Source organism: Penicillium arizonense (assembly GCF_001773325.1).
Source record: "Penicillium arizonense strain CBS 141311 chromosome Unknown PENARI_contig001, whole genome shotgun sequence".
In the NCBI taxonomy this organism is placed as follows: Eukaryota; Fungi; Ascomycota; class Eurotiomycetes; order Eurotiales; family Aspergillaceae; genus Penicillium; species Penicillium arizonense.
This window is the reverse complement of record NW_019173278.1, coordinates 2261011-2281477: the sequence shown is the minus strand read 5'-3', so window position 1 is coordinate 2281477 and position 20467 is coordinate 2261011. Positions and strand designations below refer to the sequence as shown.

The 20467-nt window shown below is 50.0% G+C and overlaps 9 protein-coding genes across 9 annotated transcripts; 4 read left to right on the top strand and 5 right to left on the bottom strand.

Annotated features, from left to right (window-relative positions):
* Window positions 1-555: 555 nt before the first annotated feature.
* On the top strand, window positions 556-4457 carry PENARI_c001G11287 (uncharacterized protein; the record flags this gene model as incomplete). The annotated part of the gene is made up of 7 exons (XM_022627015.1): window positions 556-950; window positions 998-1101; window positions 1585-1730; window positions 1786-1943; window positions 2128-2686; window positions 2755-4377; window positions 4452-4457. 7 exons carry the CDS (start codon window positions 556-558, stop codon window positions 4455-4457), a joined length of 2991 nt encoding a protein of 996 aa, XP_022493952.1.
* Window positions 4458-6294: 1837 nt separating this feature from the next.
* On the top strand, window positions 6295-7007 carry PENARI_c001G01167 (SRP9/SRP21 family protein; the record flags this gene model as incomplete). Its single annotated transcript, XM_022626212.1, has 2 exons — window positions 6295-6366; window positions 6576-7007. The coding sequence occupies 2 exons, from the start codon at window positions 6295-6297 to the stop codon at window positions 7005-7007; spliced, it is 504 nt and encodes a 167-aa protein (XP_022493211.1).
* A 443-nt stretch (window positions 7008-7450) lies between these two features.
* Window positions 7451-8893, bottom strand: PENARI_c001G03044 (ribonucleotide-diphosphate reductase subunit RNR2; the record flags this gene model as incomplete). The annotated part of the gene is made up of 4 exons (XM_022626349.1): window positions 7451-8055; window positions 8109-8442; window positions 8540-8785; window positions 8864-8893. 4 exons carry the CDS (start codon window positions 8891-8893, stop codon window positions 7451-7453), a joined length of 1215 nt encoding a protein of 404 aa, XP_022493736.1.
* Window positions 8894-10242: 1349 nt separating this feature from the next.
* Window positions 10243-11482, bottom strand: PENARI_c001G07597 (putative mitochondrial oxaloacetate transporter (Oac); the record flags this gene model as incomplete). The annotated part of the gene is made up of 6 exons (XM_022626731.1): window positions 10243-10335; window positions 10390-10535; window positions 10591-11062; window positions 11133-11262; window positions 11326-11400; window positions 11466-11482. 6 exons carry the CDS (start codon window positions 11480-11482, stop codon window positions 10243-10245), a joined length of 933 nt encoding a protein of 310 aa, XP_022493676.1.
* Window positions 11483-11948: 466 nt separating this feature from the next.
* PENARI_c001G02745 (WD-repeat containing protein SWD2) lies at window positions 11949-13160 on the top strand (the record flags this gene model as incomplete). The annotated part of the gene is made up of 3 exons (XM_022626330.1): window positions 11949-12056; window positions 12115-12343; window positions 12394-13160. 3 exons carry the CDS (start codon window positions 11949-11951, stop codon window positions 13158-13160), a joined length of 1104 nt encoding a protein of 367 aa, XP_022493360.1.
* Window positions 13161-13373: 213 nt separating this feature from the next.
* PENARI_c001G02189 (uncharacterized protein) lies at window positions 13374-15020 on the bottom strand (the record flags this gene model as incomplete). The annotated part of the gene is made up of 1 exon (XM_022626285.1): window positions 13374-15020. The coding sequence occupies one exon, from the start codon at window positions 15018-15020 to the stop codon at window positions 13374-13376; it is 1647 nt and encodes a 548-aa protein (XP_022493253.1).
* A 770-nt stretch (window positions 15021-15790) lies between these two features.
* On the bottom strand, window positions 15791-17729 carry PENARI_c001G05814 (uncharacterized protein; the record flags this gene model as incomplete). Its single annotated transcript, XM_022626597.1, has 7 exons — window positions 15791-16078; window positions 16131-16741; window positions 16790-16864; window positions 16914-16954; window positions 17014-17339; window positions 17393-17587; window positions 17655-17729. The coding sequence occupies 7 exons, from the start codon at window positions 17727-17729 to the stop codon at window positions 15791-15793; spliced, it is 1611 nt and encodes a 536-aa protein (XP_022493122.1).
* Window positions 17730-18048: 319 nt separating this feature from the next.
* PENARI_c001G07939 (uncharacterized protein) lies at window positions 18049-19223 on the top strand (the record flags this gene model as incomplete). Its single annotated transcript, XM_022626763.1, has 2 exons — window positions 18049-18134; window positions 18194-19223. The coding sequence occupies 2 exons, from the start codon at window positions 18049-18051 to the stop codon at window positions 19221-19223; spliced, it is 1116 nt and encodes a 371-aa protein (XP_022493652.1).
* A 137-nt stretch (window positions 19224-19360) lies between these two features.
* Window positions 19361-20274, bottom strand: PENARI_c001G00415 (DUF4112 domain-containing protein; the record flags this gene model as incomplete). Its single annotated transcript, XM_022626148.1, has 3 exons — window positions 19361-19844; window positions 19911-20125; window positions 20200-20274. The coding sequence occupies 3 exons, from the start codon at window positions 20272-20274 to the stop codon at window positions 19361-19363; spliced, it is 774 nt and encodes a 257-aa protein (XP_022493100.1).
* Between the last annotated feature and the right edge of the window lie 193 nt (window positions 20275-20467).

Sequence of the window (20467 nt, the reverse complement as noted above, 5' to 3'; positions counted from 1 at the left end):
AGCAAGTGAGGCAGTTGAAGAGAATCTTGATAAACGAACCTCTCACCTCTCTTGGAACGGCTCAGGGGTGGCTTCGGCAACTCCACCTTTGCGGTTATCCCAATTTAACTCGCCATCCTGAAACACGGCGTTCGGACTCTTTATAGTAGGGCCGGTTACACATTGTCATTCTACATTCCAACGTTAAGTTAACTTGGAATGTTTGACTTTAGTACTTTTGTAGAGGAATCCTGGTAGCGTTAGCACTTGAAAATTTGGAACTTGGATACTTCGGACTTAGGTACTTAGGTTAGGTACTTCAGGTACAAGTAAAGGCAAAGGATCGAAGGATCGGAGATCTGAGCGCATGTAACCTTGCAAATAAGGACAATTGCCATGGAACAGTTACAAGTTAGTATGGTAACTTATACATATGTTGAAGCATAAGTTAACTTACAACTTACTTTATCACCTCCCGCTGGACTCCGCCCACGGAGTCCCCCGAAGGCCGGGGATCCAAGATTCTACTTAATCACTGCAATCCCCCAAAACTCGAAGAATGTCCTCATTCACATTATGACCGACCTTCCCCCGCCATCGACGATCACCAACCTACCCCAGGAGGCTCAGCTCCGGGTTCTGGACACACTGTTCGAGCCCTCACCAGAGCTCCACCAGCTGATGATCCCCGTGCTCGCTCAGAGCTTCACAACCTACACGGCCCTGATCGATGCAGTGGGGGCTCGCATGTCTGCATTGTCCGCCCCGAATTCCCCAACCGACCGCAACGTGCTCTTTGGCATTCTGGGTTCTCATCCCCGGCTGGGCCGCGCCCCGGCCAACCCGGAGCATCTGAGTGAGCTGAGCAAGAAAGAACAGGCCCAATTGAACACGGGCGCAGAGGAACAAGCTGAAAAATTAATCGCGCTGAATGCTGAATATGAGGAGAAGTTCCCCGGCTTGCGCTTTGTGTAAGTTCGCCTGGTGAGGTGGTATGGTCGGGTCTAATTGTATACAGCACATTCGTCAACGGCCGGAGCCGGGACGTGATTATGGTGGAGATGCGCCAGCGCATTGATCGCGGTGATGCCGAGCGCGAAATCGAAGAGACGATTCAGGTGAGTTTGTTCTGTCTGGTTGTTGCTTCTATTCTGACTCGACAGGGAATGTGCGACATTGCGAAAGACCGAGCGAAAAAGCTACAGGCGCACATCTAGTGCGATCCTATCTAAGTACCCAAGTACTATAGACATACTGTATATAAATCTAAATAAAACGCAGTGGAGAGCCTTGGCCAATTCTTAGATCTTATCAAGCAAAAGGGTCTTACTCCACCCGTTTGATGTCATGTCCGCCATCCGGTGTTTGCCGATTTGCCGCCTTTTTTCCTTCGCATCCCACCTATGTATTTTGTAAATATCTCCATGCGCGAGAGATGGACGGAGACAATCTCGCTCTGCCAACGAGTCCAATAAGGGACAAGTCGCCCCTCCGAGCCGCGACATTCCCGGGTACGTTGCGATTCCAATCCGGGCCATAAACGTGCCTATCACGAGCGCATACAAAAACAAGGACATATGACAATGACCATGCTGACCGGTTCAGGCTCGGCCACTTCGGACGTCGCGTCGGGTTCGAGCCATAGTCAAGATGCGCGCAATGCCAAACGACCGCCGGCGAGTCCGCTGCAAGATACGAATGCCTTACACGAGGCGAAGACCGAATCAAATGCTATAGATCCGCTATCGCAGGTAGGTCTATACGGGGTCATGTGCTTGTCAGAGCTGACACGAGGACCGTGCTTAGCATATCATCCAACGTACAAATACGCAGAAATCCATTCCGTTGAAATTGCTGGGGAAAGCGTCATATGAAGCTGAAGCTGTGGGATCGGAGTACAGCCAACCTGAGCAAAGTCCAGCGCCGGGGGATTCATCACCAACCAAGCTCCCCAAGGAGAAGAAGTGAGTTTTCAGGTCCAGTCTGCCAGTCTTGTGAAACGTCACTCCGGCACCTTTGTGTCCCCAGGTGCATGCAGGATTCTGTGCGATCCCCCGCATAGTCCACTTTGGAAGCTTTCCCCCACCAGGGTCTGGCCGGCCATGCACATATATCAGCGACTGACCCATACCGTGTTCATCACCACAGAAAAGGCGTCTCCTTCCTCAGCCGAATCATCGGAAACAAAAAGAAGGACCAGCTTTCCGAGGCGGAAGATGAAACCTCAGAACCGGAGGCTAGCCGCATGTCCGTCGACACCTCCCACCCAATTGGATTTATAGCTCGGCACCCTGGACCTGCCAAATACCTGAAGGTGCGCGCACATTATAAGAAAGACAAGACATTCAACCGTGTTTTCTTGGCCCAGGAACTCGAGGGCGGCGGCCCACCGCCCAAAGTCGCAGAAAGACGGATATCTACGTCGTCCGCTTTGCCGCAGAATGGCGATCATACCGGACGGGCTGTTTGGGCGCTTGTGTTCTCCAAAGATGGCAAGTATTTGGCTGCTGCGGGTCAGGACCACAAGGTTCGAGTGTGGGCTGTCATCTCTACGCCGGAGGAGCGTGAGAATGCGAATGGAGAGGAAGAGCAAACTCCTGTAGATGCACAGGATACTGCTAAGCTGAAGGCGCCTGTGTTTCAGCCAACCCCAATTCAGGTGTATGAGGGCCACAAGGGGAGTATTTTGGATCTCAGCTGGAGTAAAGTATGGCTAAGCACATTAAAATTTGTAAATTTTTTATTGGGAAAAGACCATACTAATTGACGAACCAGAACAACTTCCTTCTGTCCTCATCGATGGACAAGACGGTGCGACTGTGGCACATATCTCGACCGGAATGTCTCTGCTGTTTCCAACACAGCGATTTTGTAACCTCGATACAGTTCCACCCGCGTGACGACCGGTTCTTCCTTGCTGGATCACTCGACACGAAATTGCGTTTATGGAGTATTCCCGACAAAAGCGTTGCCTTTGTGACTGCCGTGCCGGATATGATCACTGCAGTAGCGTTCACACCTGATGGAAAATATTCCATTGCTGGCTGTCTAAACGGTATGCTCAACATCTACGACACGGAGGGCCTGAAAGTATCATCCCAGATCCACGTTCGATCAGCTCGTGGGCGAAATGCCAAGGGCAGTAAAATCACCGGCATCGATACGATGATTTTCCACAAAGGCGACAACCGGGGTGAAATCAAGCTCCTGGTTACTAGCAACGACTCGCGCATTCGAATGTACGATTTCAATGCTCGAACCTTGGAGGCCAAGTTCCGCGGCAATGAGAACACCTGCAGTCAGATTCGAGCCACCTTCACAGACGACGGCAAGCACATCATCTGTGGAAGTGAAGATCGCCGAGCATACGTATGGCCTATTGGGCTAGTGGAAGGAGATTCCGAAAAGCGAGCTGTAGAGGTCTTCGAGACGCACTCCGCAATGGTGACAGCCGCCATCTCCGCGCCAGTCCAAACAAAACAAGCCCTAGCACTATCCGAAGACCCAATCTACGACATCTGCAACCCACCGCCAGTCGCCCTAATGGGCCCCGAATCAACAGAAACATCAAAGCAAAACGGAACAAGCCACAAGCGCTCAGCCTCCGCACCGCGACTATCAATAATCAGCAAAATGGCCCAGGAATCCCCCTCCTACCTCGCCCGTTCTAAACACCCAGGTGGAGACATAATAGTCATAGCCGACTACTCCGGCAAGATCAAAATCCTGCGACAAGACTGCGCCTACCACAAACGCCGCTTCGAAAACTGGGACGCAAACTCAACCATCTCCCGCCGCATCCTCCGCCGTTCAAACTCCGGCCGCCGCAGCGTAACCTCCTCAATCGGCAAAGAATCATCCCACAAAACACCCTCCGAGCGCATTATCTCCTGGCGCAACTCTGTCATCCGCCAAGGCCGCTCCAGCACCGACGGTTCCCGCTCCGGTCTACGCACCCGAAGCCCATCCCCACAGCACCGCAACGCGACATTCCGCCTCTCATCCTCCAGGCCATCAAGCCTAGGCCCAAACGAATCCCTCAGCGCCTTCACGCACTCCCCGCCCCCCTCACCGCGCCGATCACGCCTAGACATCCGAGGCACAAGCGAAGACGCAACGCGGACGAACCACACCCGCGGCCAAAGCAATGGCACCGGCAAGGGCGCCAGCAATGACCATGCCAATGGAAACGGCTCCTCCACCATAATCCCACCCCCAAACAAAGTCGCCTCGTCATCCGCCGACCTCGTCGCCAGCGGAAAAAACAAAGACAACCCGCTCTGGCTACAGGGTGACCACAGCTACGCATACTGGAACAAGATCACGCATGATGCATTGGCAATGCGCTCGCGCAATTCAAATGAGCTGCTTAGTCCGGATAGTGTTCGTGAGCGCAAGGTGAGTACTGCGGGGAGTATTTTGAGTAGTGATTATACTTCTTCGGCTGGGGGTGAGGAGGACGATGTGCTTAGGTGTGATAATTGTCGTTGTACGAGTTTTCGGAGTGTCAAGGGGAGGGATGGGAAGCAGAATCTTATTTGTTCGCAGTGCCATCGGCCTGTTTCTTAGGGTTGGATATGGATATGGATGGAGATTTTTAGTTTGGGTTGGTTTGATTCGATTTGCACTTTCGGCGTTTTCCTTTTTCCATTTCCTTTGGATTTGGTTCAGGGGATGTTGTATTATGGTGGTGTTTTCTGTTTTCTTTGGATATCAGTCTCTTTTATGTGTACATTTTATGTGATTTATGCTTTGAGGATATGTATAGTATAAGATACGATGAGAATATGAGACATGTATGAAGATATATGAGTTTCATGGTACTTTACTAGAATTCAGTCTCGGTCCTGGAACCGAGACTCCTTGACTTCCTTCCATAGCTAGTATTTCAGTCTGAATGCAATCTCTCATATAATAACTGTTCTGTCGACACTCCCCATTTCCCATTCTAGATTCCATAGCAGATGCTAAGGCTTATACTGTGGGGGTTGTGAGTGGAGACTGAGAAGGCTGTAATGAATAGGGTAGCTAGAAGCAACAAAACTGATAGATAGAAGTGTGAGATTGACCGAGAAAATCTTTCACGAGCAGCCTAGCCACTCTTTGAAGTGATTGTAGCTACCCTATTGACCTCAGTTGTTGCTATGATCACCCTAACATTTCATTACTGGCGTAGATAGCGTTAGCTTTATTGTTGAGAGATAGGGTATAATATTCATTGAAAAATATGCTGTAACATCCGATAATCTGTTGCTTCTTCTTCTTCGTCTTCTTCTTCTTCCTTTCTACTCTCTTTGGTTTCTAATAGACGGTCGGTGTTACATGAACAAGTGCCCAGTTAAGCATATGAATTTGTATATCTGTTTAGTTGGGGAGATCATAAGAGATTGTATCTCTAGCAAAGTCATATGACGCTTATACTGGATATAAAATACATCCTACTGACAACTACTTAGTTTCTTCCTCTTTCGTTTATACTTCCTCTCCGAAAACACACGCACCTCGCCTGAACAGTCCAAGCAAGGGAGCTACACTCCTTTCACGGGTGCGACTTTACCTTGCTGTTAGTCAATTTATTCCTTTTGAAGTTGCCCCAGGATTATCATGATGTTTTTCCTGTCCAGAACGGTTTCACAATCTAAACGAAATATATCACAATGGACCCGGAATGGTACCAAGGTCAGACGATCAGACGATCAGACGATGTTCTTAACAGGCGCTACTGGCACTTTGGGAGGCTGTCTCCTGTACAAGCTGGCTCTCCAACTTCCAACTTCTAAAATCTTTGTACTGGTCCGAGGTTCTGCCCAACGAGCCATTGAGGAACAGGAGCACTCTATGTCTTTATGGAATCCGCTAGATGAATCATTTGTTGCTTACCTAGGAAGACTGCCAGGGATTCCAACTAGTTGTTAAAGCGCATTCGAGCTAGTCAAATAAATATAGACAGAGATCTGAGAAAACCCTAGATATCATTTCAAAATTAACAAAAGGAGCGAAACACATATCGTTTACCTGTCAAATAAGTGTCAGGATTATTCGTTAGGATATAGTTCGACGTGTCGATGTACCGACACTATCGATGCCAAGACATGGAAAAAGCCGCCAGCACACTGATAACACCTCCACACATCTCCAACCACCAACTCAGATATCTCCAGGGCATTGACTCACGAGATCAACCTGCGATCCTTAACTGAACTTGTCTCTCCGCCCGCAATATCGAGGAAGCATTCACCACCTTACCACACGGCATCCCACCACACACCTCTTCACCAAACCCCGGGCGAGACAGACGCTCACCACAACCACAAAATGCCCTACCTCCCTACCTCCCAGGCTTACCTGGAACAATCTGCGCAGTTATTACAAGCGTACCCAGAAACGGTAAGCTGATTCCAAGCCCAATGCCCGATCCCCGATCCAGCCCGCCGTCGATTCGATTCTCCCCGCGGGAGCAGGCAAGCACACCGACCCGCAACCGCAACCCGCATTCCCAGCACCACTCAATAAACCCTCAAGACTCTATAAAAGAAAATGACAAAAGAGGGGAAAAAAAGCAAAAGAACCCAAGCTAATCCCCCAATCCACAACAGACCCGGATAACAACGAAATACAACTTCCCAACCACACGACCAGGAAACGCAAAGCGAATCCAAAAATCGCAAGCCAAAAAGAACAGCAAAGACAATGCCACAACACAAGCAACCACAACTCCCGCCGCCCCTATCGCCTCCCTCACCCTGAAAACATTCAACCCCGGCACAGGAATCTGTCTCCAATACCGCACGAACAAGGCGCAGGAGGTTTCTCGGCTAATTACGAGCTTGGGGAAGTTGGCTGCTGGTGCTGATGTTGCTGGGCTTGGGTTAGGAAATGCTGCTCCTGTTGGGGATGTGGAGATGGTTGATGCGCCTGCGGCTGTGGCTGCGCCTGTTGAGGAGGCTGGGGCTGGGAAGGGTCAGGCTCAAGGCCAGAGTCAGGCTGGTGGGAAGGGGAAGAAGAAGGGTGGGAAGGGGAAGCGATAAATTAATGTTGCTTTGTTCTTCTACATATTATGGTATGCTTGCATAGATGTGTGTTTTATGAGTGTGCTTGGTTGATATCCTGAATGATATTATTGGGTCCTTCTCTGGTTTTCTGCATACCATGGATCTAAGTGGGACAAGTGGTCCATTAACAGCTGAGGCTAAGGCGAAGTCGGTAGGTAGCACGCCAATAGATATCTACATCTACCAAGGAATACAAGATTCAGGTACACATTATAACAAGTGATTCGAAAATCTAAATACACAGAATCCGCCATCCATCCACAGACACCCAGGAATCCAGGATGGACAAGAAAGAAGAAACAAGTGAAACGCCATTCCCATGCCAAACCGTCAATCAATGAAAACAAGAAAAAAAACAGCGTGATATCATGTGGGGAGAGGGTATAAAACAAGAGGAGAGTGGGGTGGAAGGATATCGCTCAGAAGTCCTCATCGAAGTTAAGGCCGTCGCTGACGACCTTCTCACCCTCGGCGTTGGTCTCCTTCTTGGTGCTGGCCATGACACCAGCCTTCTGATAGTCACCGACACGCTTCTCGAAGAAGTTGGTCTTGCCAGCCAGGGAGATGGACTCCATGAAGTCGAAGGGGTTCGCAGAGTTATAGTACTTCTTGTTGCCAAGCGCGACGAGGAGACGGTCAGCGACAAACTCGATGTACTGGCACATGAGCTTGGCGTTCATGCCAAGCAGGCCACAGGGAAGAGCGTCAGTGAGGAACTCCTGCTCGATACCAACGGCCTCGACAATGATGTCCTCAACAACCTTGGGGTCAGGGCGGTGGTTCAGGTGAGAGAAGAGGAGACAAGCGAAATCCGTGTGGAGACCCTCGTCACGAGAGATGAGTTCGTTGGAGAAGGTGAGACCGGGCATCAGACCACGCTTCTTGAGCCAGAAGATGGAGGCGAAGGAGCCAGAGAAGAAGATACCCTCGACAGCAGCGAAGGCAACCAGACGCGAAGCGAAGGTCGACTCAGTGTCATTGATCCAGCGGATGGCCCACTCAGCCTTCTTGGCAATGCAGGGAACTGGATGATGGGTCAGTCAAAAGTACATGTGGGAGCAAGTGGGTGAAGCTTACTGGTGTCAATGGCATCGAAGAGGTAGGTGCGCTGCTTGGGCTCCTTGATATAGGTATCAATGAGTAGAGAGTAGGTCTCGGAGTGGATGTTCTCCATCATGATCTGGAAACCGTAGAAGCAACGAGCCTCGGGAATCTGGACCTCTCCGCTGAAACGCTCGACCAGGTTCTCGTTGACGATACCGTCGGAGGCAGCGAAGAAGGCAAGGACGTGGGAGACGAAGTAACGCTCATCATCGTTGAGGCGGTTGTGCCAGTCGTGGAGATCCTTGGATAGGTCAATCTCCTCAGCGGTCCAGAAAGAGGCCTCGGCCTTCTTGTACATTTGCCAGATCTATCCAGAGAGACACGGTTAGCCTTGATATTCTTCGTCTGAAAGCATCCCCCGCTAATCCACTTTACGCGTTGGACGCGTCGGCGACGTGACTTACCTCGTGGTACTTGATAGGGAACATAACGAAACGGTGGGGGTTCTCCTGGAGGAGGGGCTCAGTTGCCTCGAGCTCCTTGATAGTAGGAGCAGCCTTGGGGGCCTCGAGGGCCTTCTCGGTAGGCTTCTCGAAGGACGCGTCGACGGGCTTGACAGACGTGGGCGCGTTCTCCTTGCCCACCGACTGGAAGTCGAGCTTCTTAACGGGGGAGTCGCTCATCTTGAGGTTCTCGAGGGAGGAAGCAGCCTAAGGAAGCATATGTGTTAGTATAATCGAGGTTTGCGACGCGTCTGGCGCGAGAGGCGATAGCGTGACATCACGAACCTGCTTGGAGGGAGTGACTTGAGCGGCCATTGGGACGAGTATGTGAGCAATCAAGTATCACAGGACAATTCTCGATGGCAAAGACAGCAAGTAAGAATGGACAAGAGCTTGCAAAGTGGGATGGGAAGGAGATCGGGATTCAGCGAGGGAAAATAATCTCAATTAAGTACTGGAGAGAAATCGCGCTAGAGACGTGCTAAGTCACGTCGCACGTGACCTCGCGCCCGGCTTAGTCACCGGAAAAAGCGCGTCGCTCCAGCCCTTCTTTCCCGTTTGGGCCCAACTTCTCATGCCACTTGGTTCCCAGCAACATCCGACGGGATTTACTCCATTCCAAGCCCCTGCATGCCCCATCTTACATGTCCGATCTTATCTAAACTTAATGCCTTTTCTCGAAGGCCAGTATTGGAGACTGGCTAGCACAAATACACATATTGTTGCTGTATTTAAAACGCCAATATAATACCAGCGTACAGCATAAAGAAACCGAAACCGACGCGTCCTCCAGGCGCCTGGGCAACCTTTCAGCTCGACGTAATAGTCTCCACTCTTGATCAGATAACTTGAAATCCACAAAAAACGCGACGCGACGCAAGAAACAAGGCGGCTTTACGGATGTAATTGGTGGTCTAGAGCCAGACATCAGACCTCATTCGTCGATTTTAGCCAATTTGTCTTTTGTCAGGTCTCCAAGGGGATCGTGTAAGGATGTGTCAGCTCTAGCTAAGCTCCCCACGCGTCCGGTTACCTAGGGTAGCCACATGCACGCTTTTTCTTACCTATGTATCGTTCTATACAGATCTCTTTTCTGTCCATATAGGAGAATAGAATGTCTCCCTTAACATGTGGCAGTCCCTATCAAGTAACAAGAATGCATGAGTTTTTACCCCATACAGAACAGAAGTTTCTGGGAGTGGAACCTCACGCGCCTCGGAAAAAGCACTGATCATCTTAGCTCGCGTGTCCAAGGCAGCTGTCTCAAGTTATATCTGGCTAGCTAGTCTTGGGACTGGCCATTAACTATATTTTCAGCCGTGTTTCGATTGCGTGCTACACGAAGATACCGATCTACAAACTCTCGGTCCCTTTATAGATGCAATGTGGCAAGTGATCCCTTGCGAGTCGCCAGGGCGCGTCTAGGTCCACCAGCCAGCCGAGTTTGAGGTTCGGTGCACCGGCAACCTCCACATACTTGTATGTCACGTGTTGATCTGCATATGTTGACAATCCTTGATAAGATATGTACAGACTCCTCTAAAATCAGAGTCGAGATACCTGACGCCAAGTCTATGGAACAAAAACGTGCAAAATCCAAGATCGACCCAAACAATGTACTCCGTAGATGGCATTGGATCTAGGAACCATTATGTTTCCTATGTTTAGATCTTCTCACGGTAGGAGTCGGGTAGCACCCGGTCTTCGACGCGGCGCATTAGCTTGTTGGTCTGCTCCGCGAGACTGAGAGTCAAGATCTAGAGGTGCGGTTAGCGTGTGTTTAACAATGCGAGTCTAGACTCGGCACTTACGGTGTGGGGCAGGATGCGGGCCAGGTGAGCGAAGAAGCCCTTGTAGATAGCAAGGACACCCTCGGTGCGGATCGTCTTGAACAAGCAGTCGAAAACACCACCATACAAGTTACCAGTCTGGTTGTACATACGAGCCATGATAGTGTCTAAAAGTGTCAGCATGGGACGGATACAGCTCAGCTCAATCTTGAGGGCACGTACCAGGAGGGTGCATGAAGCAGCACACAACGAAACCGGAAGCCGCAGAACTGGCCAGGTGCAGAGCAGGGCCTTCCTCCATACCCAGATGGTGGGTCAAGCGGCGCTTGGCAAAGAAGTATGTTGGTAGCTGGACGGAACTACCGAAGCTAGTACGGATCATGGCTGCGCCAACACCACGATAGATGCCCTTAACACCTTCGCTCTTATAAATCTTGCTCAGACCATCGAATGAGTTCTTGTAGTTGTGCTGGGTACCGACGGGGAGGAAGGGCGAGTAGGATTGGAGACGGGTCTTCACGAGGAAGAAGGGCGATCCTGCGGCAGCACCAATAACACCTGAAGCGGCTCCGGCGAAGACATTGGCACCGAGAGATTGGATCTTGGGGTCGTTATAGATAGCGGATGTGAGATTTGAGCGGATGGGCTCGTAGAAGCCCAGACGGCAGCCGTTAAGCAACACCTGGTAGACATACTAAATGGTCTCGAGATTAGCGGGGTACTGCGCAAATGCATGTCACTTGGAGATCACATAGATCACATACAGCAGACCCAATACCACGGAACAAGCCCCGAGGCCCTTCATTCTGAAGAATGACCTTCACACCGTGCAGCACACCCCTGTACTTCTTCACGGCCTCGTTTTTTGTCTGCAATTCACCCTGCAGTTGTAACCTTTGACCCAATTATCCATGTCAGTATAATTACGCATCCATACTGGGGGTTTTCGGAACCCACCGAATCTTCACCGTTTCGAAACTGTGAGTAACGGTGACTGCACCGCAGGCTGCGATACCGCCTGCGAGGAACGCTCTATTCAATTATATCTGTTAGCGCAAGTCCCACAGGTAATCTGAAAGCACATAGATATCCCATACCCTGTAGTGGTAGACATAGCGCTTGGTTGAGAGTATGTGGAGGAGGATCGGGTTGCTGAGGCTTGTATCGGCTATCGGAGGGATATCGGACCTGCGATGACACGAACGTGGCGAGAGAAGGCTTCGAGGCGGGAAACGTGCAGATATCCTGCCTGTATGATCAAGCCAACGCCGTCTATGGATATTATGAGGTCTTTCGTCAGATGTTGGAGAAGTTAAATGCATAAAAGCTTACATGCGGCGAATTGAAGTCTGCCACACGGTGATTGGTCAATGGTGCCTGGCAGGGCCGACCTCGGGCCAGCCCCGGGTTTTTATATAAGCAGGGCGGTGAGGCTCGCCGCAAAAAAGCAGGCGCGTTTGGAGCTTGGGGAAGAAGCTATCAATGATAATGTTTTGAGCCCAAATTTTTTGTTTTGTTTTTGTTTACAGACTTCGTCCTTCACTTCTCCTCCTCTTGACCTCCCCTTGTCATCTTCCATCATGGCTGAAGGTCAAGCGTCAACACCCCAGCAGGGCCCGCCCTCTGCCCAAGCTCCCCTCCAGTCCCAGAAACTCTCGGATACCATTCGGGCCTTCCACCCTATGAAGGTACGTCTATCTGGACACTTGCGTGGACGGGGATCATGTTGACAGTGCTCTCGTGCAGGGTTTCAACACCACTAAAAAAGAAGTCGGGACTAAATACGTGACATCTCTGGATTTTGACGACCAGGGCGAGCATCTAGTCAGCGCAGGTGACGATGAGGCCATGCATCTCTTTGATATCAAGGAAGGCAAGCATAGCAAGACAGTTGCTAGCAAGAAGTATGGTGTTCATCTCGCGAGATTTACCCACCACTCTCGCCAGGTCCTGCATGCGAGTACCAAGGTTGACCGTGTGTAACTCGATGGTCCTGCTTTGATTTATGTAGCTTACCATTCACAGACTCTCTGCGATTGCTTGATACACACAATGAGGGATATATTCGCTATTTCACTGGGCATACTGACAATGTTACCTCCCTCAGCCTTTGCCCTGGCAGTGACGCTTTCATATCCTGCTCCAAAGATGATACTGTGGTGATTTGGGACCTCAACTCTCGGAATCCTCAGGGCAAACTCAAACTTGCGACTCCATACCTATCTACCTTCGATCCTTCGGCTTCAGTGATCGCAATTGCCTCTCAGTCTACGTCTTCAGTGCTTCTTTACGATTTCCGTAACTTCGACAAAGCCCCCTTTGCGACCTTCGACCTTGCGCCCTTTGAAGAGGGATTCACACCGTCGACTCGGGGACGAGCCTGGACTCGATTGGAGTTTTCTAATGATGGAAAATACCTGATGCTCGGAACGGACTACCATGGCCACTATATCCTCGATGCCTTTACCGGTGAGATCAAGTCTTTCCTGGTTGGCAAGAGTGGATCATCCGGCCGTGCTGCACCAGTTTCCACGTCTGGAAAGCCCCTTGGACAAGGAGATGCATGCTTCACCCCTGACGGCCGATACGTCGTTGGTTGCAATGGCGAACAGGGTGATCTGCTTGTGTGGGACATGCAGCAGCAGGTCGAGGCCAATGGAACACTGCAGCCGACTACTAAGCTGCATTACCGACACCGGGCTAGTCTTGTTGAATTCAACCCGCGATACAATATGCTTGCTTCAGCTGATAAAGAAGTCGTTTTCTGGGCACCCACCGAAGCGGAGAAGTAAAGCACAATCTAGCCCACTAAGCAAGGCCCAAATTCCAATAACCACCCCTAACACCAATCACTGAAACGCCTATCACGGAGAAGCCCATCAATGCAATACTCACAACGGAAATAACACAGAACAACATCAGTGGATTAATGGATTGACGAGTTTCTCAAAGGTCTATGGTGTTTCTATCATGACTTCTATGGTCCGAAAACCGGATTTCTATGACTATGCTTTTCGATCTTTGTCTTTGCCCACCAAACTCCGTGCCGTGTCACAGATCCATACTTTGGGGCCTTCCAGAGAAGGATCCCCATTCCTGTGCTTTTCGACCGTGGATTCGATTTGTTTGTTGATGGTCCGATTGCTGGAAATTGTCGTCAAATTGTTGAACCAGCCATACATGAACACACTGTAATTGATATCCGACAGCTCGTTTGCAAGTTCCTGATCCACTGGAGGAATGTTGCCATGTTTGTGAGTTGAATCAAAAGTTGATTGGACGTCAACTAGACTGATGGGAAGTTTCCACCCTGTGGGAACCTCATAATCTGAAAGTTCCTGGAACTTTTGAAGCATAGCAGTGTGATCAAGTTGCCCATATGGAGGATCTCCCATCATGATCTGGGTGCGGGTTTTCTCTGTTTCAGTGCCGATGGTTTCAACGATTTCTCGCATCCGCCCAGCAGCTTCTTTTGTGCAAACAAGCTTGTGATCCCCCATAGCGGGCCAGAGCTCTGTTGGAAGCAGTGGCTTTTGCTTTTCAACCTCAATTTGTCGAAGGATGGCTCGGTGAAAATGGGGCTCCGGCGGAATGTCTTTGAAGTGCGACAAGTCAGACACCATGGCAAGGAGGAGAGTGCAATCGACATTCAGGGTAGAAGTAAACTTCTTGAACGGATGAGGAAGAAGATGCTCCAACCCAGAGTGAGTCGTTAGCTTCAGACTTTTCTTGCAATCAACATCCATACCCCAACTCCGCATCTCCTCAATAATATCATCAATCTCATCAATATTTCCCTGTTCTATCCTGGGCAAAACAACGCGAATGCGAGGATGTTTATACCCAACCAGTGTAGCATCAGCCGCCTTCCGTAGATCCACCGCCAACCGAATAAGTTCCAACTTATCATCTCCGTCATCTCCATACATGTTGCGCGTTCTCCGAGTCATCGGAAGCATCCGACCCTCGACCTTCACATGCTCCATAGTATCCTCCCCCTCCATCTCATCCTCCGAATCATTCTCCCACTCCCAACAATTCTTCGCCATCTCAAACAAAAGCCGGTCCTGCGTGACCGTAGACACTTTCACCCATTCGGCCCCATCATCAGAAACAATATCCACAAACACACTATTGCGCTTATCCTTATTGGGCTGCTTCTCGCCTTGCCCGACACCATCATTCTTCTCTGCAGCCTTCTCCCCAGCTTTAGAATGCTCCTTCTCATCCCAATAAAACCGCTTCCCAAGCGCTGTCAACCCAGAACACGTCCCCTTGGCTATATCCCAAACAGATTGATAAAACGGTAGATTTGATGAGCGCAGCGCATGCAATAACCGCTTCTCTACTTCCAAATCGAGCTCGGCTCCTTCCTCTCCTTGCGTATCACCGCTAGCACTAGTAATGGTAGCACTTTTCATCTGTCTCTCCAATTTCTCCAGCATCTTCAATTCGGAATTGACATTTGATCTGAACTGACGCGCTTCCACGAGCTGTGGGTTGCGTAGTGTTGATGCCAGGAGGGATTGGTAGGTGTCTATTTCAGAGAGGAGATTGAAACAGCTTGCTTTTAGTTCGGCTGAGAGGGTTGCGCTTGTTTCTTCGTTCGCCTTGCATTCGGGGTGGTCGTCGATGTGTGTGTCTGGTGGCATTGTTGTTGATATAGGTGTTATAGATGTCGGGTTGGGATATAGTTTGACTGGGTGCGTTGGTAGATTGCTCTGTAAGGACTGTGGAGGTATGATATGGTTTGTAGGATGGTTTGTAGGTATAGGGTTTGGGAGGCTTGAGTTATGTTTTGCGGTTTGTGGCGGTGCGGGGTAGCTCTGGTAGGGATTTCTTTTTCTTATCAGATGAGCTGAGGTGTATACGTGATCTGGTAAGTGAGTGGTGCCAGAGAGATTATGTGGGACACGTCGAGTCGTGTGCGACTTCTTTGATCAGGGAGCCTTGAAGAGTCAGAGCGGAGGATGGAGTGCGGCTCCGCAGCTGCCGCATGAGATATGGATGAGGCTCCCGATGACTCAATCTAAACTGGCAGCCCTAGAGAGTTCCACGGGCTTCTTTACACTCGCAGTTGATTCTTAGATTCAATTGTGTCAGACAAGTATTGCTATTTATTTCATAGTAACACCCATCGTATGGATGACTAGGGGTTATAATCGGGAAACCGCTGTCATTGGACAAACTGCTAACTACCCACAATATAATAAAGACAAGCCAGGAGAAACAAGTATTCGACATAAGTGGGAAAAAGAAACCAACGCCCTGAAATGCTTGCATTCTCATCCCGGAAGTCGGTTGAACATTGCCTAAGCCGAAGAAAAAAGACAATCCAATCTGCCAGATGCCTGACCCCAGGTGATGGTTCTTGCGCCCACCAGAAACAGCATCCACATAGAAAACATTAACAGTATTTAGTTTAGTCTTTTTTACCTGTGAGTCTTTCCCTCTCGTTGGAGTTGCGAGGGGACTCGTCGTCGGACCACTTGTCACCATCCTCTTCACCTACGGCGAATATAGTCTCCTCGTCGAGAGACTCGCGTTGCCGGGGCGCCGACGAAAAGGGCTTGGGAGGGACGGGTGACAAGTCACGGCGGCCCTCTGCAGCTGAGCTGCCGGGGTAGTCTGGAGGAGCGTCATAGGCATCCTCCTCATCCAGGCCGCTGCCAAATGACCGGATCTCAAATCCATCATCGTCTTGAGCGAGCTATAATAACAGTTAGCAATACATTTCAAAGTTTCAACACACGAGTCCATACCTCATCAGACATGGCAAAGCGACGGTTGTTGGCAGTTGGCCGCCACAGATAAGCGACGAAACCGATATCGAACAGATAGACCAAGTTGAGCCAGCCGTCCAGGACGAACCATCTGGCCTTCCAGTGCTGAGGCACAAAGTCGGCATCGCTACTTCCAGCCATTGCGAACGAATTGATAAAGAAGAAACCGAAGATCACAATGATGCTGCCCAGGATGCACCACCAAAGCTTCTTGTACATCATAGCCTTGGTCTTCTGCTTTCTGTCGATGAGATCCTTCATTGTGGCGTTGAGGGAGTTCAAGGTCCACACGTAGAACGCTGTCAAAGTTCCAGCAAGCGGCAGGACAATAAGAAGCACGAGGGGACCGGCGCTATCAGGAGTAATTGTCAAACTGGCAATAGAGTAAACGACCGCAAAGACGAAGTGAGCAATGGCCAAAATGCGGACGTAGATCATTGTCCGGCCCAGCGAATGCTTGACAACACCATAACCCATGCAGACGATGAGCAAGAGGAAGAAGGAGAAGGCGTTTCTGCCTGCATTGAGGATCGCGACTATGATCATGAATGCCTTTGCGCCACCATTCAAGCCATGTCGGTTTTGGAATTCTGAAAGATGTTAGATGTGGTAAAAATATGGAGATACTGTTTTCTTACCGTAGAATCCCCAAGTCATCAGCTGCTCAACGATCAAGAACACAAGTATCGCGGTGATATAGTTTTGAACAGGCACTGTCAATTCTTAGCATGGTGATTCTCAGCAGCGATAAAGTCAACATACGAATATCGTAACGGTTTTGGACATAGAGGAAAGCCCAGAAACTAAAATTTGGTGTAAGCAGCTGTTCGAAGACCGGTCAAACGTATGAAGTATCACATACATTCCAATAACAGCGTACACAATAGTCAAAGCTCCGTAGAAGGGAAGCTTTGCGATCTGTGCAGCGGGAAGCTCGCCGTATGAATTTCGGAAGGTGACCACGGCCCCGTAGTCTTCTCCGGAGTAGGCGTACGTGCTCACGCAGTAGAATCCAGTCTTTCGGACAGGGTATTTCACGGCATCGGGGTTGTTCAGGTGGATGGCTTTTGACATGATGGGGTTTTGTGAGACGTCGGTAGCATTGCTGGTGAGGACAAAGGAGCCGAGCTGGTCTTCGGTACAGATTTTCGCTTCTACATTCGAAGCATCGCAGATTGTTTCCTTGATCTAAGCTCAGTTACTAAGTGCGTCCCTTCTTTAGATGCATTTGGGATACGTACCTCAGCGTCATCGGACCGGTACCTTCCAATGAGATTCTCATCGTTCCATTCAAAAATCACCAAACTGGCCAGCGGATCGCTCTCTGCAGAGTCGGACTTGGTAAATTTCACCAAAATGAAAGGGTCGACACTTCCTCCCCATGCTTTGCGACTGTACATCCCTGAGCATCGTTGCCGGTGCGCATCGTCGGATTTCTGTTCACGACACCATTAGCGACTGTGATATACCAATTGGCTGAAGCTTCATCGAGGGCTTACTTACCAGTTCAACATCATTAGCAAGCGCTTGGCCTGCTAATAGGGCCGTCAGGCCCAAGGTCTGGAGCCAGCCTTTCATCGAGACCGCAGGTTGAAGCTAGACTAAGCTCCGGGATTCGGAAGGGTTCCAAGATCAAAGAGCACCAACTGAATACAGACGAGAAGGAAGACAAAGACCCAGGCTGATTGTAGGTGTATATCCAGCACAGGCAAACGGGAGGTTAAGGAGACGGGATCGTCGAGGTTCAATGGCCCCAAACGGCCTCAGGAAGCCGCGCGTGGCCATTATCTAAGCCGCCCGCACCGCCACCTTTCTATTTCCCAACTAAAGTCGACATTTTTTTTTTTGATCCCCAGTCCAGAATCAACAATTGTTTATACTACAGACACAGGTCATTATGCCAGCCAAGGAGCTGAACCACCCATGCACGGAATGCAAGGATGCAGAATCCGAGCTTACTGTTCGCCAGAAGCAGCTTTGTCGGTATGCGGCAATCTACTATCTACAAACCCCTCCAAGTCATGCTAACAAATTCTTGACAGCCACTGCTTTAAGCGCTTCATTACACACAAAGTCCATATGCACATCAACACAGTCTACAAATTTCGAAAAGAGAACAATGGTGCCCGCCACCAGTTGCTCCTCCCAATGTCTTTCGGCGTCTCCTCGTCGGTCTTGCTGCACATGCTGAATACCGATTTCCAGCGCCGCCTGGATAATGAGCTACCTATGGGCTACGACCTTCATATCCTTGTCGTTGAGCCTTCTACCATGACAGCTGCAAGCGCTCCCTGTGATCAAAACTATGAAGCACTTCAAACGAACAACTCTATGCGCACTGTCAGCCGGATACCATTCCACAGCATCTTCGAGTATGTGCCAGAAATGGAGGAGATTATGCGGGAATATGCAGGACCCCAGTTCGTGGACGATACCTCGAGGTCGAATGAAGAGCGCCTGGCTGCCTTCCGTGCATCAATTTCCACAGCCACTTCCAAAACTGATGTGGACACCGCTTTGCTAACTAGACTCGTCGTTGAGTTCGCGAAGAAGTCTGGTTGCACATCAGTGCTTTGGGGTGATTCGGACAGCCGTCTTGCCGCAAAAGCGCTTGCTGGTGTTGCCAAGGGACGCGGAGCTTCCCTCACTTGGCAGGTATCAGACGGCATGTCTCCTTGGGGGTTGAAGTTCCAATATCCGCTGCGAGATCTGTACAAGACCGAGTTGCTGGAGTATGCGGGTTTCACACCAGAGCTTTCTGAGATCATCATTCCCGACGAACCGCCCTCAGATAATGTTCTTACCAAGAACCTTTCCATTGACGAATTAATGATGCGGTACGTCCAGAATCAGGGGGCAAAGTACCCAGGTGTCATGGCGAATGTGGCCAGAACAGCCAACAAACTCGATCCATCTGACACTAAGACTGCACCCTCGTGTACCCTTTGTGGTGGCCTTTTAGGAAACGTCAAGGGTAATGTCGGGGTTACTGTCGCTGGCCAGGCAGAAGATTGCCAAAGTTCTCAATTCTGCTACGGGTGTATGCGATCTCGCCCTGGGGCACTCTGCTGAAGGAAATCTCGATTCATGACTAAATGGGACTATTAAAACGGCACGAAAGGGGGAAATACAAAAGAGGAACGCTCCACCCAAACCACTGGTCAACATTCATGGGGTATCTGAAATCGTCATCTCAATATTTTCACGAATTAGGCACGGCCTCGCTCCAAATCCTCATCTGGATGGCTTGCTCCGCCAAACCACCTGCCAAAGGAACGGTTCCGGGACTGCTTAGCAGGCTGAGGCCTGGTTGGACCCTGGGCGTCATGACTCGACGGGTGGGCATATTCATAGTCCGGGGGGCTTTCGCCCACCACACCACTTTCTTGTCTGTCAAATGCATCGGGGAGGCTAAGATCAACCGCGCCGGCTTGCTCTTGTCGTCTGGTTTGCTTCGAGAGCGTCTTGGCACCCTTTTCGCGTAGGTGGGTTTCGAGAATCACGGCGTTTCTGGTGTTGGCTTTGTACACTGCATCCGCAAGATCACCAATGAAAGGAACCAGGCCAATAAAGAAATCGATTATCACATTGATCATCATCTTCATGCGAAGAGCAGGAGGAAGTCCACCGTCGACTCCTTCGCAGGACTTCACAACCATCATTGCGAGCGCGGCATCTCCAGCGTCACCGATACTATACATCATCCATTATCAGCATTGGTTCATGTTTGGGACGGGTCACGAGTTTGCTGGAACTTACAATGGGACAAGTCCGATCACACTTCCCCAGCCGAAGCGAATTCCACACAGGTTGAAGAGAGCATAGTCCAGCTGGTAAGCTCTACGCTTGACCTTGGTTAGGACTTTGACGTCATTCTCTGAAAGGCCTGGCGGGATGGCTTTGCGACGCTTCTGGGTCTTCTTTCCGAATGTACGGGCGAGACGTGAAGCTGGTACTTCTTCGAAGTAGGGGTCCTAGATAGAATGGCTCGGTTAGTTTGGTCTTCATTGACAAAATTGAACATTCCTATGAGAGGAAATAAACTCACCTCGGTTCCAAAGTGGTTTCTCGCAGTTTCACCAAGGACCTTCTTCCCAACCATAGACATTAGCAGTTTCGACATGTTTGGTATTGATCACGGATTTCTCAGGTGGGTATTGAAGGGTTGTCGAAGTAGGAGATCTCCCAGGAGAATGTTCGAAGAAATAGAGGGATATCGAGCAAGGGTAACAAAAATAGACTATGCGTATAGTCTTTGATCCAGACCCTAAACCCTTCTTGGCTCAAGGAGGGGGAAAGGAGTTTCGGTAGGCGCT